Genomic DNA, 14,494 nt, shown 5'->3' on the forward strand with positions numbered 1-14,494 from the left:
AGCAAGCAAGTACCTGAAGGAAGGCACAGCTGCTAGCAGCAAGGCAGAGCAAAACCCACCTGTGCTGAATCCCCCTACCATTCTGACACCAGGGCAGACCAGCATCTTTGTCTGCCCAAGAGAGGTATTGCTCAGGATGTCTATGACCCACTCTGACCACCTGGTGCTCCCCTGGGTGATATGCAGGCATGGGGAGGGGGGTGAAGAATGGCTGGATACCCTATCTGCTAGGTGTTCATAGCATCATAGAAAGTTAGGGCTGGAAAGGACCTCAGGAGGTCACATCTAGTCCAACCCCCTTCTCCCAGCAGGACCAGCCCCCAACTAGATCATCTCATCCAAAGCTTTGTCTAGTCGGGTTTTGAAAAGGTTGGAGCCTCCACCACCTCTCTGGGTAACCTGTTCCAGTATTTTAATATCCTCCTAGTAAAAAAATTCTTCTTAATATCCAACCTAAGCTTCCCTTGCTGCAACTTGAGCCCAGTGCTCCTTGTTCTGTCATCTGCCCCCATTGCGAACAGTCCAGCTCCATCCTCTTTGCAACCGCCGTGCAGGGAGTTGAAGGCTGCTATTAAATCCCCTCTCAGTCTTCACTTCTCTAGACTAAATAAGCCCAGTTCCCTCAGTCTTTCCTCACAAGTCATGTTCCCCAGCCCCTGAACCATTTTTGTTGCCCTCTGCTGGACTCTCTCCAATTCGTCTACATCTTTTCTGTAGCGGGAGGCCCAGAACTGAACACAGTATTCCAGATGTGTACTGTGCACATCTGGATATGTACTGTGTACCCCCCAGCTGTGTTGCAAGTAGATGCAGTAAGAAGATGGCAGGCGGCAGAGGAACCTGCTTGTTGGTGATGCTTTTCCTCCTGTATGTGCAGGAAGGTGTGTTAGGCTCTGCGCACCTGCCCTACCTTAGAGAGTAGCTGCACCCAGAATCCTCAGCTCCTTGGAGAACCTCACTGAGACTGCATCCTGGCTCTCTAGCAGGAAGGAGGTGGATGAACCCAACCCATAGGCACAAGTGATTGAGTCAACCTATGGGGCTTCCCTTGGACATGCCCAAGCATTGTGCTCGCCATGCCAGGACAGAACAAGAGAGGACTTGGCCTGATGCAGAACCTGATCTGATTGAAGGGTGCTCTGTGCCCTTGGAAGAGAAGCACCAGATGTGGATCTCTGTGCCTGGTTGGACTGGACAGTAGTTCACACTTTAAAAGGCAACTTGAGGTCTCTGCTGGTTGTTGCTGCTTTGGAAAGCAGAGGCTTTGTCTCATAAAGCTGCTAGAATTGCCTCACAATCACTGTCCAGTTCTGGGCCCTCTACCTCACCCACCCGTCATACAGCTCCCGAGTAATCTTGCTTGCCAAGCCTTCATGCTGGGTGCTCTCAGTGAGGATGAAAGTCAAGCTCATGAACAACTATGAGCTGGCGTGGAGTTGGGGGAAGATGCTGTTAGACCTGCATAGACCTGTGGGCCTTGATTCAGGGCAATGGTCCCATCGGGACCACCTGGAGATGGTCCCTAAGGCTGGAAGTTGGCTGTCCCCATACGAACCTGGGAGGGAAAGGAAGCGTCCTGCTGGGTGTAAGAAGGGTGAATCCTTCTCTGACTCAATAGGACTGGCAGGGCAAATGTCATGCTCAGGCCTTGGATGCTTATTGTGGCCTATTGCCATCTAGTGGGTGCTGTGGGTATCTGATAGGAAGTGCATCTAAGAGACCCCTGCGACTCCCACATCGTGGCCCTGGGCCACACTTACCATGGGGCTCACTGCAGTCAAGGAAGGAAGAAGGAGGTGGGAGGAAGTGAAGGAAGGGCATTGAGGGGTGAGTGGGGTGGAGGGAATGAGAGACAAGATAGTTTCCAAATGTCTAACGTAGACTGGAGTCAAGTCTCTGTGCAAAGCCAAAGTCCTGGGAGAGTGGTGCTGCCAAGGGATTAGACCACGACGGCCTGCAGGAGCCGGAAGCACAGCATCAGGTCCAGGGGGATGGGCGGCTTCAGCCGGTTGCCATCCAGGCGCAGGTAGCGGAGCCGGGGCACGTTTTCCATCTCAGAGGAGGGATAGTCTTGGAAGGTAACCATGGCAGTGGGGCAGATCTGGGTCCCGTTGATTTCTGCATGGGGAAGGGAAGGGATTGGCATGGGTTAGCAGACTCCACCTGAGCCCAGGGGGCTGGTATCGAGCTTATCTAGTCCATGTCTATTGATATATTCAGCCTCCCACCTCCCCATCCATCCATCCATTGAATAGACCAAAGCCAAAGGAGAAATTCTCCATGCACAAGTGAAGGAGGTCTCTAACACCCCTTTCTTTAAACTCTTCACGTATCTACCCATCTCCTAGTAGCAGCTTGCTATGCAATGCATCTATCCTCTGGATAGGGAATGCACCACGGCAGTGCTTAAGCGCCAAAGGAGCACATACACAGGAGAAGAAATACACATAAGGACCAACACAGATGAGACATGTGTTCTGAAGTCTGGTGGGTGCACTTTGTACTGGTAGAATTGTATCCAATGATGCATTTTGGGTGCACAGCTTCTAACTGGCCTGCCTGCAGTGGTGAAACAGGTAGCACAGATGCAATGATGTGGGTTTGCACCCAGGATTCATTCTGTGGGTAAGAAATGTACCCATGGACCATCAGGCAGGATACCAGGTAGACATCTGTGGGCATCTGTGCATATTAGGCTGTGCATTAGACCCATCTAGAATGGTAGGTTCCTAGCATGCCCTCATAATGTTCAAAAGCCTTGGGATTGCTGGGCCGTAGGAGCTGAATTCAATAGGCAGGTGCTACGGCTCCAATGCCAGTGACCACCAAAGCGGGGGCCTGCCTTACTGAGCTGAGAATGTTCTTGACCTGGTCATTTTATGGACAGCTGTGGTCTGTGATTCTCCCTGTCCCTATATAAAAACAGCCTGAAGCATTGCTAATTGTTGCTGCCATATGAAACTACTAGACAGGTAACTCCTGGAGCTTGAGATAGCATTAGCTCTGGGTGGTTATTCTAGCACTTTTTGTTCTGTCTCTGGTTATACAGCTGGTGGTGTGTTCCCATGGCTATGCTGGGATTGCAAGGTGACTGATTGGAGCGCTCTCAAATTGCATCTTCACTTTCTAAAGTGTCATATAGCACCTCAGGCAGTGAGGTGAGACAGAGACAAGGCGAAGGTGAGGAATAAGATCCATGGCGTTATAGCTAGAAGTGACTAAGCTTTGTTGGGGAGCTCACTGAGTCATCTGTGTTCAGCTAGGGTAAGAAGAAATCCAGCAGAGCTTTGTTCATGGAAAGAGAATGGCCTTTAGCAGGAAATCAGCATTGCCAACTGCATCACTTTAAAAACCATGAGCCAGGCTCTGGAAATTTTCAGATTGGCTCCAAAAAGAATAAAATGTAAATAACAGCAATGAAAATATTGGGATTTCTTCCTTTGCCTTTTGGTTCTCAAGCTTTTTTTGAGACCATACTTTCAAACTGGTCTCTATAACCATGCAAGCTAGAAAGACTGACAAACCAGAGACTCTGGTTTAATAAGGGGATTCCAGGAACAGGAGCTTTAAGTAAGCATCAAATAGCGAGTGACTCAAGGTGGAGTCATGAGGGCTGGCAGTGCAGAGGACTGGCATAGGAGTCTGTCTTCACAGAAAGTGCCTATGGTAGAAAATATCCTATTACCCAATGCTTCATAACCAGGCTGAATAGCAATGTTATAGAACAAGCTGTGACTTGGCCTTGGGTTCCCCTGTAGCTAAAATCTGGCCCTAATGCACCTTTTATTTAGCCTTCTTGCTTTCCATTCGGCTGCTGCTGGCTCCTTCTTTTCATTTCCACGAGACCTGGACTTGGCCTTACAGTCTTTTTTGTTACTTTTTGCCTGATGCTGAAGCCATTGGTGAAGGAAACCTAACTCCATGAGGCTCCCCACCTTGAAACAGCCTGCTTCTCTCCCTTTTTTTATTCAAACCCCAGGGTCAGAAACAAGTACATTCATAAGGTAAATGCTGCTATTGTTGTGGAGTCTCCCTTTACAGCTAAAGCTGCCACGTGTCACCTCAGAAATGGCTGAATTTCAGTGCTGGAACATCTGGATGCTTATAGCTACATCTAAAAACTCCTTTTGCAGGAAAGTCTCCCCATTCATTTCAACGGGAGCTGTGTCCAAGTAAGGATTTTAGGCTTAAAGCTGTCATTGCTAGAATCAACAAGCTACTGTTGACCTTTTGTCCATGTGGCTTGCAGAGGGAATGCATGTTATAAATTGCCACATACGGAGGTATGAACTTCATGTACTGCTGCTGTACAATGCCCTGTTCTGGGTGCCCCTCTGCAGCCAGAAATACAAAGAGCTGGGCTGATTTTTATGTGCGATCTCCCTTTGCATGCAGACAATGCCTGGAAAGACCTCTGCATTCTTGCTCCCCTGTAGATGCTTTCCACGGGGACAATTGGTGGCTGGAACACAGACAGCAAAAATCCTGCTGCGTGGATGCATTTTTGGGGGCTAGCACCTGTCCCGTGAAATCGCTGTTCTTTGCCTGACCTGCATGAAACTGGCCCCGATGGATTTGTGGCGGAGATCACCATTGTAGCCCTGCTCTCCTTTCGCTTCCCAGCCCTGGGAGGCTCTGCTACAGAAGGGTATGCTGGATTGTTTCTACCTACCACTTGCATGCCTACCACCCACTTGTACCATCTGAGCACCTTGCAACTTGTACATCATTTATCTGGGTGCCTCTGGGGGGTAAGGAAGTATTCTTCCCATTTGGCAGATGGATAAGACTTAGTTGCCCAGGGTCACATGGGAAAATTTGAGATGCAGCAAGGAACTGAAATCTGATCTCATAACCCCCATGGTTAGGGCCCTAAATGCTGGACCATCTATCCCCTAGGTCAGGGGCAACCAACCTGTGACACAGGGGCTACAAGTGGCACTGGCAGCCTGTGTGTGGCATATGGCAGACAGGGGAGCGGACAGGCAGCCCAGCAGCAGATAGGATGGGAAGCAAAAAGCAGAGCAGCAAATCAGGCAGGGAAAGGAGATTGGAGTAGTATTTGGAGAGTACAGGCCTAATCTGTGACATGCTTGCCAAAAAGTTTGGCCCCCACTGTCCTAGGTGTAGGTCGTTCAACTACCCATTAAGAAGAGTCACTGCCCTAAGGGCGGCATTCACACTGAAAGAAGCCGTCTCTAAACAGTCCCCAGGTACATCTCCCTCCTCTACACCCAACCAGAACCTCCCAAAGGTTTGCCAGCCCCACTCACTTTCAATAGAGTTGTTATTTAGGTAGAGGTGCTCCAGTTTGGAGCTGATGAAGGGGACACTCGTGAGGTTGTTGTACGCCAGGTGCAGCACCAGGAGGTTGGTGAGGTTGAAGCAATTCTTATGCAGCCCTTTGTCAGTAATCTTGTTGTAGTTGAGCCTGAGGAAAGCCAGGTTGGGGAAGCTCTTGAAATACTCGCTGGGGATGTCCTCAATGAAGTTCCTGTCTAGGAAGAGCTGGTGGATGGCACTGGGCACCCCAGGGGGCAACTTCCGCAGGGTGTTATGGGCAAGGTTGAGCTGCATGAGGTTCTTCAGGCCCTTGAACGTGTTCTTGTTGAAGTCCATGTCGTCCAGTTCATTCTTGTGGAGGTCAAGAAGCACCAGGTTCTGCAGCTTGTTGAAGACCCCGGAGGGGATCTTGGAGATGTGGTTCCTGCTCAGGCGCAGCTGCTCCAGGTTGGGGGGCAGGAAGTTAGGCACCTCCCGGAGCTTGTTCTTCTCCATGTAAAGGAAGACCAGATTGTCCAGTTTCTCCAAGACCCGCTTGTCCACCTTCTTGATGCGGTTGTTGTCCAGGTTGACCCACTTCAGTTCTGTGGCATTCTTAAAGGACTCTTCCGGGAGGTCCTCGATGAAGTTGTTCTGCAGGTAGAGATAGTGGATCCGGGAGGGGATGATGGGCACCTTCCTCAGGTTGCGGCTATCACAGTAAAGGGCGGAGGGGAAATCTGGGGGGCAGAAACATTCTCTGGGGCAGTCTGGGAAGACGGAGGGGGGGCCCGGTGGCAGGGGCGGAGGCAACTCTGTGGGCTCAACTGGCTCGGGTGGCCGGCGAGTAGGCTTCCGTGGAGGCTTCTTCCGCTGCCCGTTCACCTCAAAGATCAGCAAGAGGATGAGCGGGAGAAGCAATCTGAAGGCCACCTTCATGGTCCAGGTATTCACCTGAGGGGGAACAGGAAGAACAGCTTCAAAAACAGGCCCGTATAGATCATAACCATCCCCCAGCGCTGTGACATCAATAAACTTATCCTCAACACGAGGCCAGGAAGGATGAATAACCCCATTTGCAGATGAGATAGAGAGATTGGGGCATTGTCCAAAGCTACACAGAACTTGAACCCAAATCTGCTGAGGCCCTAGACTAGTGCTTTAACCACAAGACCCCCATGCTTTCCCCTTACAGGGAATCCACGAGAGAGCTAGTAACCCACTCATTGTGGGCCAGCACCGCTTTCCTGCTTCCTTGTATTAGGGTTCCCTCTTGCCCACCTAGAGATGTGTTTCTACATGGATAAATATGTGTCCCCATCATGGGTGAGGGCAGTAAGGTGAGGAGAAAGAGAAGTAGAAGGGGGAAATAAAGTTGAGGACTACAGCATACAGACAGAGACAGATAACACAACATGGGGTGGTCCTGAATAGCTCTCCTCGTGAAGCCGAGATAGCCACTCGCACACATGAGCACCTGTTTTCCTAAGCTTCCCCATCGCTCTCCCACCTCGTGTGACAGAGGCAAGATGCCCAGAAGAGATGAGCGTGCAGTATGAGGGGTGTCTGCCCAACCTGGGAGTTGCCTGTGGTCCCCATGTCACCCTCTCATCACCGCACGGTACCTAACAACCCACTCGCTTTCCCAAAGAGGCTGCGTCTGATAAACTGCGCCAAGTTTCTTTTTCATCAGAGAGAGCGCGAACAGCTCTATGAGATGCAAAACGCCCCCTCCGTCAGCAGTGGAGCAGGCTCGGTCCCTCCACGGATCGAGCCGTCGTGTTTGTGCTCCACACAGCAGGGGATGGGAATCGCACATTTTGCAGTTGGCTCATGTGCTTGTTAATCTGTTCCACTCACCAGGGGCCCATTTCACATGATGGCGTTTTGCTTTGATGCATTTCCCTGGGGTCTTTTCCTCCATGCTGGAACACGGGAGGAAAAGGCACCGTTCCCCTTAGACATCCCTAATAAAGGAACATGGACAATAAGGGAAGTTTGGGAGGGGCAGGGGGTGGAACGTGGCCTCACAGGTATTCACGTGGATGCCAGGGGATCACAAACTTGGCTTCATTTGGGATTAGCAGGAGCCTCTGGAAAGTGCAGCCGAGCTCCAAACCAGGGCTGGATTTGGGGAGAGGCTTGGATTTGGATGGAGTGAACCCAGTATGATTTTACATAGCAGGTGACCTGGCAAGCAAGGAAAGGTGCTTTTGAGTCCAGAGTTGAACTCATCTGGTAAAGACATACTGAGATAGCATCGCCTGGAGCAGTGGATTCGAAGGCAACCCACAGAATAAGTTGGGCCAGAACTTCAGCTGAGAGATTGATGTAGCGCCTGCACTGACCGCAATGCAGTTCCAGCTTACTCCCACTGCAGATCTGCCTTTCAAATTCTAATTAAACACCTCTAATTACTGCCTCCCCCTATCTTGCCTCTTCCTCCCACTCCCATGAAACAACTTTGCTCCAGAGAGGTCTGATGGAGCGGGGTCAATGGTAAACTCAATGCAGCTTTGCTTGATTGTTTTTCTATTCTGCTTTGCTCTTACAAAGAACCATCCATCATAGCAGAGAACAGAAGATCCGCCACGGCCCTGATGCAGCAAAGAAAAGAAAAGAAGGGAAGGTAATCAGCTAACAGATGCAATAGGAAAGGCAAGGTAGGAGTCACGTCTGATGATCCGTCTCCATTAGTGGCCGCGGTGGATGTGTTTTTGGAAGGTGGATAACTCACATGATGCATAATTAAAGGCGAAGCTGCCCAAACAGAAAGTTTAGCCCCAAATCCAGGCAGCTCCCGCTTGGTTTCTCCCTTGAAGCATCAGGCTAATAGCCCCTAACAGGATCTGTGGTTTTTCATCATTAGATCTCTGCGTGACAAATGATGTCCTAAGCCAACTACACCCACCCTAAACCAATTGCTGTTCCATCGGGCTCCCAATGCCCCAGGCTCCTCATGTGTCAAAATGAGTTTGCAGTAATTTCATTTATTAAATAGCTAGCGAGAAGGAAGATACGCAAAGGTCTCGAAGCCACAAATAGCACAAGGTAATATCTCCAGCAAAGGAAAATATAATGGACAGAAAAACAGAGAGAGAAAGGGGAAAATATACCCAGAGGTGAGGTTGTCAATGACAGAGAGCCAGGGCGGGGGTTGTTTTCTTGGTTTCTCTACCACACAAGCCCCATAGTGTCTTTGAACCATGATTTCACTTTAATTTTTAAGGATATTTTATCTGCAGTGCCACCAAGTGACTGCAGTGAATCCTGCAGCACCACTCAGATTCATGAGGATGAAGACACGTGACTGGGTGGTAATTAACTTACGAAGCTACGGTTCTGTCAAGAAGCCCGGGTGCCATCCCAGCCTTGGCAAAGAGGACTGATTGCCCCTTTGGAAATAGGCACGGTGGATGCATCACTGCAATGCTTCATTTTGTAGCTGAGCCAGACAGCAATGATTCAGTAGCAAATTGGCGGACTGCTGAGATGAGGAAGACAGGAGCGGGTAGACGGCTAACAAAGCTGGATGGTCTGGTAGTATTTAAGATACGGGTCTGTGATGGAGGAGAGCTGGGTTCAGTCCTCTGCTGCGCTGCAGTCTTCCTGCATGACCTTGGGCAAGTCGCTTCATCTCTGGGTTATAAGTTTTTCTGCCTTACAGAGAAGCTGGGAACAGACTGTTTGGGAGCTGTTCATACATGATGAGATGGAGGTCAAATAATCAGCGACACGGGTAAGGAGCAGACTCAGCGATGACAACATTATCCTCAGCAGTGCCATTATGATTTCTAGTTGCACAGTTCTGCATAAACAGCAAAGGTCAATTTTCAAAAGAAGCTAGCGTTGGGTTCGGTGGGAGCAGAAACCGGCTGGTGCCAAACCCCTACAATTCCCACAGACCCACTTGACACCTCTCAGGAGGCAGGTTCGTATGACTAGACCCATTTTACAGACTGGGAAGGTGAGGCGCAGAGAGGCCAAGTTCACCAAAAGTCACACAGAAAGGCAATGCCAGGGCTAAGAAGAGAGAACAGGGGTCTTTGGCCCCCAGTCATGCGCTCAGGCTGCATTGCCCGTGCCTCAGCTTTGACTATGAGCATTGGCCAGGGGGGTTTCATTCTGCTGCTGCACAGAGGTTCCTGTGGTTCATTGTAGAAACCTAATTGGTTCCATAGGGGAATTTGGTGCCGTGTACAAATATGCAAAGCAGATTTAAAACAACTCGTAAATCTGAAGATGCTTGTCTCTAGCTTCCAGGGCCACGTTGCAGCAACGTACAAATGATGGAACTGCCGGGCTAGATGTAACGCAGTCCTGACTCCGACAGCTGCTAATATGCACACAAATCCTTGGAGGGGCATTGGGCTAATTGAATGGAGTGTATTTATATAGTGTAATGTGATTGGAAAGTGCTGAGGTAGTCTCGCTCTCTGGCCCGCAGCAAAGCATTTCAATCCAGTACCCATCAGCGTGTTTGTATTCTGTTAGCACCTAGACAGAGATCGGGAGCCCATTTTGCTAAGGGTGGGGCAGATGCACAGTAAGAGATAGCTCAGGCCTAGACCTGCCTACCCTCTAAATAGGCAAGGGGAGGATCCCGTTCCATCTTACTGAGGGGGGTAATGAGATGCAGAGAGAGAGTGTGACTTTCCCACAGTCCCCGAGGCAGGTCTGAGAACTGACCCTCGTGTTCCTGAATGCCAGGTCAATGGCCTGACTGAAAAAACAACCCTCTTCCCGGTACCAGCCTGCCCACACGTGCCCTTATACCTCTGCTCCATGGAGACCGTCACAAGCTCTCTTCTCCCTGAGGTTTAGCTCCCTTTCTCCTCCCCGCTTGTTAAATGGGACCCATCTCCTCTGCTTTCACCCTGGCAAAGCAGGGATGTATGTGGGGGGTTTCTGGAGGAAGCAAAGGGGCTGAGGAGCCCCCAGGCAGCGACGGTCAGGGCTGCGCCTCTGCCCTGGATCTTTTGGAGGTGCGACAGGAGGTGTTCGGCGTGTGCAGCAGATGCCTCAGCCTATTAGTCAGGCTCGCTCAGACTTGTGTGTCATACAGGCACGAACGCAGCTGAGCTTGACAGGCTGTCTGGGCAGCCAGAGGAACTGCGGTAAAGGGAAGAGAGCTCAGGAACACACGAGGGACAGGGGGAGAAAGGAATACAGTGAGATGAAACAGGGAACAGAGATCACAGGAACTCCCCACCGGGCCATACCAGGCATCCATCTAGCTCTGCGCTGCGAGCGGCAGAAGGAGAAACCCGGGGACTGCAAGAGGAGCAGACATGCGCTGACCATATTGCTTCCCAGCCTGGCAAGGAGGGATGCTGTGAGCGCATGGGGAAGATCGTGTGCAAAGAACGGAGCAGAACCGTCTCCCTGAGCTTGGCTGAGCTGACAGGGTGCATTGGGAGACTCAAGGAGACCGGGTTCGATGGGCTGTTTCCCATGCCCCGTCCTAGTCACCAAGCTAAGGCACAAGCTCAGGAAGGTGCTGTTACTTCCCTCCGGTGCAGCACAAGAGGGACAGTTTTCAGGGATGAAAGGCACCAGGCAGAAGCCCTTGAATGAAGAGCAAATAAAGCAACCTATGCAGCTCAGTGCTCCCCATCCTATTGCACACCATCCCCACTATACAGCGAAGTGGGCGCCCCCTCATCCCCCACCACGCTCATTAACAGACCTTGGTGCCACTCAGACTTCACTGCAAGTGTAGGGGAGCCCTACACGGGGACAGCTCAGAGGCCGGGTGTCGGGGATGTGCACACAACTGGAAGTGGTCCCCTTGGGTTTCACTCGCCCACTGGCAAACAGGGCAGCCACGTACGGTGCCTGCTCTGTGCCAGCAGCATAGACAGGGGCTGAGTCAGGGACGGCAAGTCCCCATTCGGTCTGCGGCAAGGAAATGTCAACAGCGTTAGGCTAACAAGCAAACAGCGAGGTCTAACATGGCTCAGAAGTGGAACGGTTCGTCGGCAAATAGAAGCACCCGCCAGTAAACAGGCTTCTCGGCTGTCTTTCGCCAGGGAGGAAATTCCTTCTCAGACAGCCCTTTTATACACTGACCAGGGCCTTAGCGATCGATGCCACAGCCCGGGATGACCCTCCGGGCCCCCATCCCCCAGGCCCAGGCCGAGCCTTGTGTTTCTCCCAGCTCAGGGGAGCTGCAGGCAAGCACCATATAAAATACCCTGTATGTGGGGAGTCTCCATCGAGAGCTGCTGACACATTGGTTTCATGGACAACTCCACTCCATTTAAAATACCTCAGTGAAGGCAACCCAGTGCATTCCTGGGTTTCTTAGTAATTTACTGTCTCCATAAAGAGATTCTGTTCTCTTTTAATCCCAGTTTTATGTCTCGCTGCTTCCATCTGGCTCTGTTTAACCCTCAAACCCTTCTTGTGTCCCTGCTGTTTCCAATCAACGCTCTGGTATCCCAGGCTGGGGAGGGGAGGTGTTCAGGCCCAGAAGTTGCTGAGTGTTGGTTCGGTGGTATCAGAAGAAAGTTCTCTCTTGGAGGGACAAAGGGGCAGGAAGGAGAGGAAATGCAGAATACCGCAAAGAACCGATAGCTTTGTCATAGGGGGATTGTCTACAGCCCGCCGTCTAGTGCCTCTCTGACCCCTTCAGTACATGCAGTCCTTTTTCAACCACATCCTCCTTGTTTCAGGCTGTTTCTTTGGACACCACCCAAGCTCCAGAATTCAAATCTGGATTTCAAAAACCACAGGAGCTGGGGATGGGCAGCAGTTGGATACAGGAGTTTGGTTTAGTCCAATACAGAAGGAAAAGCCAATTGCAAAAGTGGACCATGCATTTTTGGTGTTGTCTGGACTAAGCATGTTCAGATCTGGGACTCCATCACCCACTGAGCTCGCACAGCTGCTGACATCACGACAGATTCCATGGCAACTGAGTATGAAGTCACGGGCAAGAGGTGATGACCTCAGAGGAGCTGAGTTGATGCTGTTGCTAAAGACATACGCCATCGCTGGTGGAACAACGCAGAGAGAGGATCTTCTACTTTTCCATGAAAACCTGGTGAATTCATCCTACTGTTATTCATGAGGCCACAACATCTACTGTGCAAGAGGAGCTATTGATTTATGTCTGACAGTGTTTAGGAATCCTCATTTTAATACAAATAGCTCTTGGCCTTGAAATTCAAAGCCGAAAGCAGGGTCTATATTAGTTGCTGTTTGTCAAAACAATAAAAATGTCAGAGAACAGAAACAATACTATTGATATAAGGTAGCTGCTACAGCCCTCTCCATCTCTACTGACAGTAGGGTGGTTGGTTGTAGCCGTGTTGGTCTCAGGACACAGGCAGGCTAGGCTCTTTGGGTAGATGTGATCTCTTTTATTCGACCAACCAAATAGTTGGAAAAATTGTTCTTTGCAAGCTTTCAGGTACAAACACCCTTCTTCTACTGACAGTAACAATTCATGGCATGTCTCTCTATAGCATCTGTCTAGGATCTTCTGCTCTTACCATCACCGTGCTATTTCAACTGCTACCTAGTGGCCCAGTGACTAATTAAAGATTACAAATAGATGAATAACAACCGGTGAAGTTTTCTCACATAAACTGTTCCAAATAATAAGCTTGGTAGTGTTGCAGTGTTGTGAGGAAAGACATTTCGGGCCCAAAGACTTGTCTAACATCTCCCCCAACTTTGTGGCGGGTCCAATAAAAGATACCACACCACCAAGTCTTGCTTTACAACACATTCATAGAAAGCAGGATCCATTTACAGATAACCCTTCAGGCCAAAGCAACACGTACATTCACAACAAGGTTTATTTGCAAGCCAGGCTTGAGAACTTCTTCCCCACAGGGAAGAAATCATGAGGCATGTCAGCAAATCCAAGGCACCTAAAAATGTTTATGGTTGCCACTCACGCTTGAGCTTTTCAGGCAACTCTCTTGGGCTAGTCTTGTCTTATTTGTTGAGTCTCAATTTGCATTTACACAACTGAGCTTGCCGGCGTTCATGTTGCCATGAAGTGAATCTCAGAATCGCACCCCAAGATCTCCCAAAAACTGAGTCTGAGAGTGATTTCATGTAGGACATCTGGCACGTTCCTTCAGCAAACACCACCGCTAACTGCAGAACTTGGTCTCCAGGCATCAGTAGGCAAAACAGCTCGAAATAGGAATGCTTGTTATCAGTGCCTATTACAAAAGACGTTGCAAATGCATTGGTTGAATAACAAACTAAATCTGCAGGAAAAAAATCATTCTAGTTCCCAGTGAGCAGCAGGCGGTGGCCCTTGAAACTTGCATTGCAACAAGGAGGAAAGAAGGCCAGATGGATGGCACCCAACCCTCTGAAACAGAAATATTTGCTCCCTGCAGGGCAGGGCCTCTGACACACAGTTCGGTGGCTCTGGTTCATCCCAGTAGAGGGCACTGGTGCACACAGTCCTTTTGTTACCACAACAGCATTAATGACTAACATCTGTTGTTCAGCTGGATGGAAATAGGGCAAATAACATGGATGAAAAAGGCATCTCCTTCCCCCTACCCATTCCTCCACTTGTGGTTGGAATTCAAAATTTGGACCAAAAGTTCCAGGGATGTTTCATTTTTTTAAATATTTGGACCAGCTCTACTACAACTGGACAAACTTGGCACACTGCATGGTAGACACGTCGCACAGGTGGTGGAAGGACAACCCGAGAAAGACAGCCCTGGCCAAGGGCACTTTTGGAAGGTGCCCCGGGAGCTTGAACAGTCATGCAGGTGGAGTTTTTGGGATTTCCCTCTGTTGCAGTAAATAGCATGGTGCTGGAGGTTTCAAATGGAGAAAAGGCTGCATCAGACCAGCTGAGGCTTGACTCTGAGGGTCTGAGGAGTTTAGAAATCACTGGCTTTAGAGGTTTTGGTTCCAGATTCCAAAGGGTGGGTCATGACTATGGGGCAGGAAGGGGAGGAAGCTCATGAAAGGTGATGGGGAGGATTATGCAGCCCTGAGATTTTTATTTCATTCAATAGTGAAGAAAATCTCGCTCCATCTCTTCCTGCAAATGCTGACCCTCCAAGGCCAAATATGCCATGCTAACCTCCGGACGCACACACACACACACACATACACACATGATATTGGCTTAACATTGCTATTATGGATCCATTGGTCACACTAAGTACATCTGAAGGGGGCGGCTTGCAAAATAGTTTTTCATTTCAACCCAGAGCTTGAAAAATGCAGAGAAATGCTTTGA

At 49.9% G+C, this 14,494-nt stretch overlaps 1 protein-coding gene across 1 annotated transcript in view; it reads right to left on the minus strand.

Annotated features, from left to right (window-relative positions):
* Window positions 1-627: 627 nt before the first annotated feature.
* PRELP (proline and arginine rich end leucine rich repeat protein) overlaps window positions 628-14,494 on the minus strand; it is a 17,151-nt gene continuing 3,284 nt past the window's right edge. The window contains exons 2-3 of the mRNA XM_006025025.3: window positions 5,274-6,216; window positions 628-2,118 (exon numbers count right to left, since the gene is read on the minus strand). Of these exons, the coding sequence (XP_006025087.1) occupies window positions 1,940-2,118; window positions 5,274-6,201 (1,107 nt within the window). The 5' untranslated portion in view covers window positions 6,202-6,216 and the 3' untranslated portion in view covers window positions 628-1,939. The remainder of the gene's footprint in view (window positions 2,119-5,273; window positions 6,217-14,494) is intronic.

Source organism: Alligator sinensis, unplaced genomic scaffold (genome assembly GCF_000455745.1).
Source record: "Alligator sinensis unplaced genomic scaffold, ASM45574v1 scaffold872_2, whole genome shotgun sequence".
In the NCBI taxonomy this organism is placed as follows: Eukaryota; Metazoa; Chordata; order Crocodylia; family Alligatoridae; genus Alligator; species Alligator sinensis.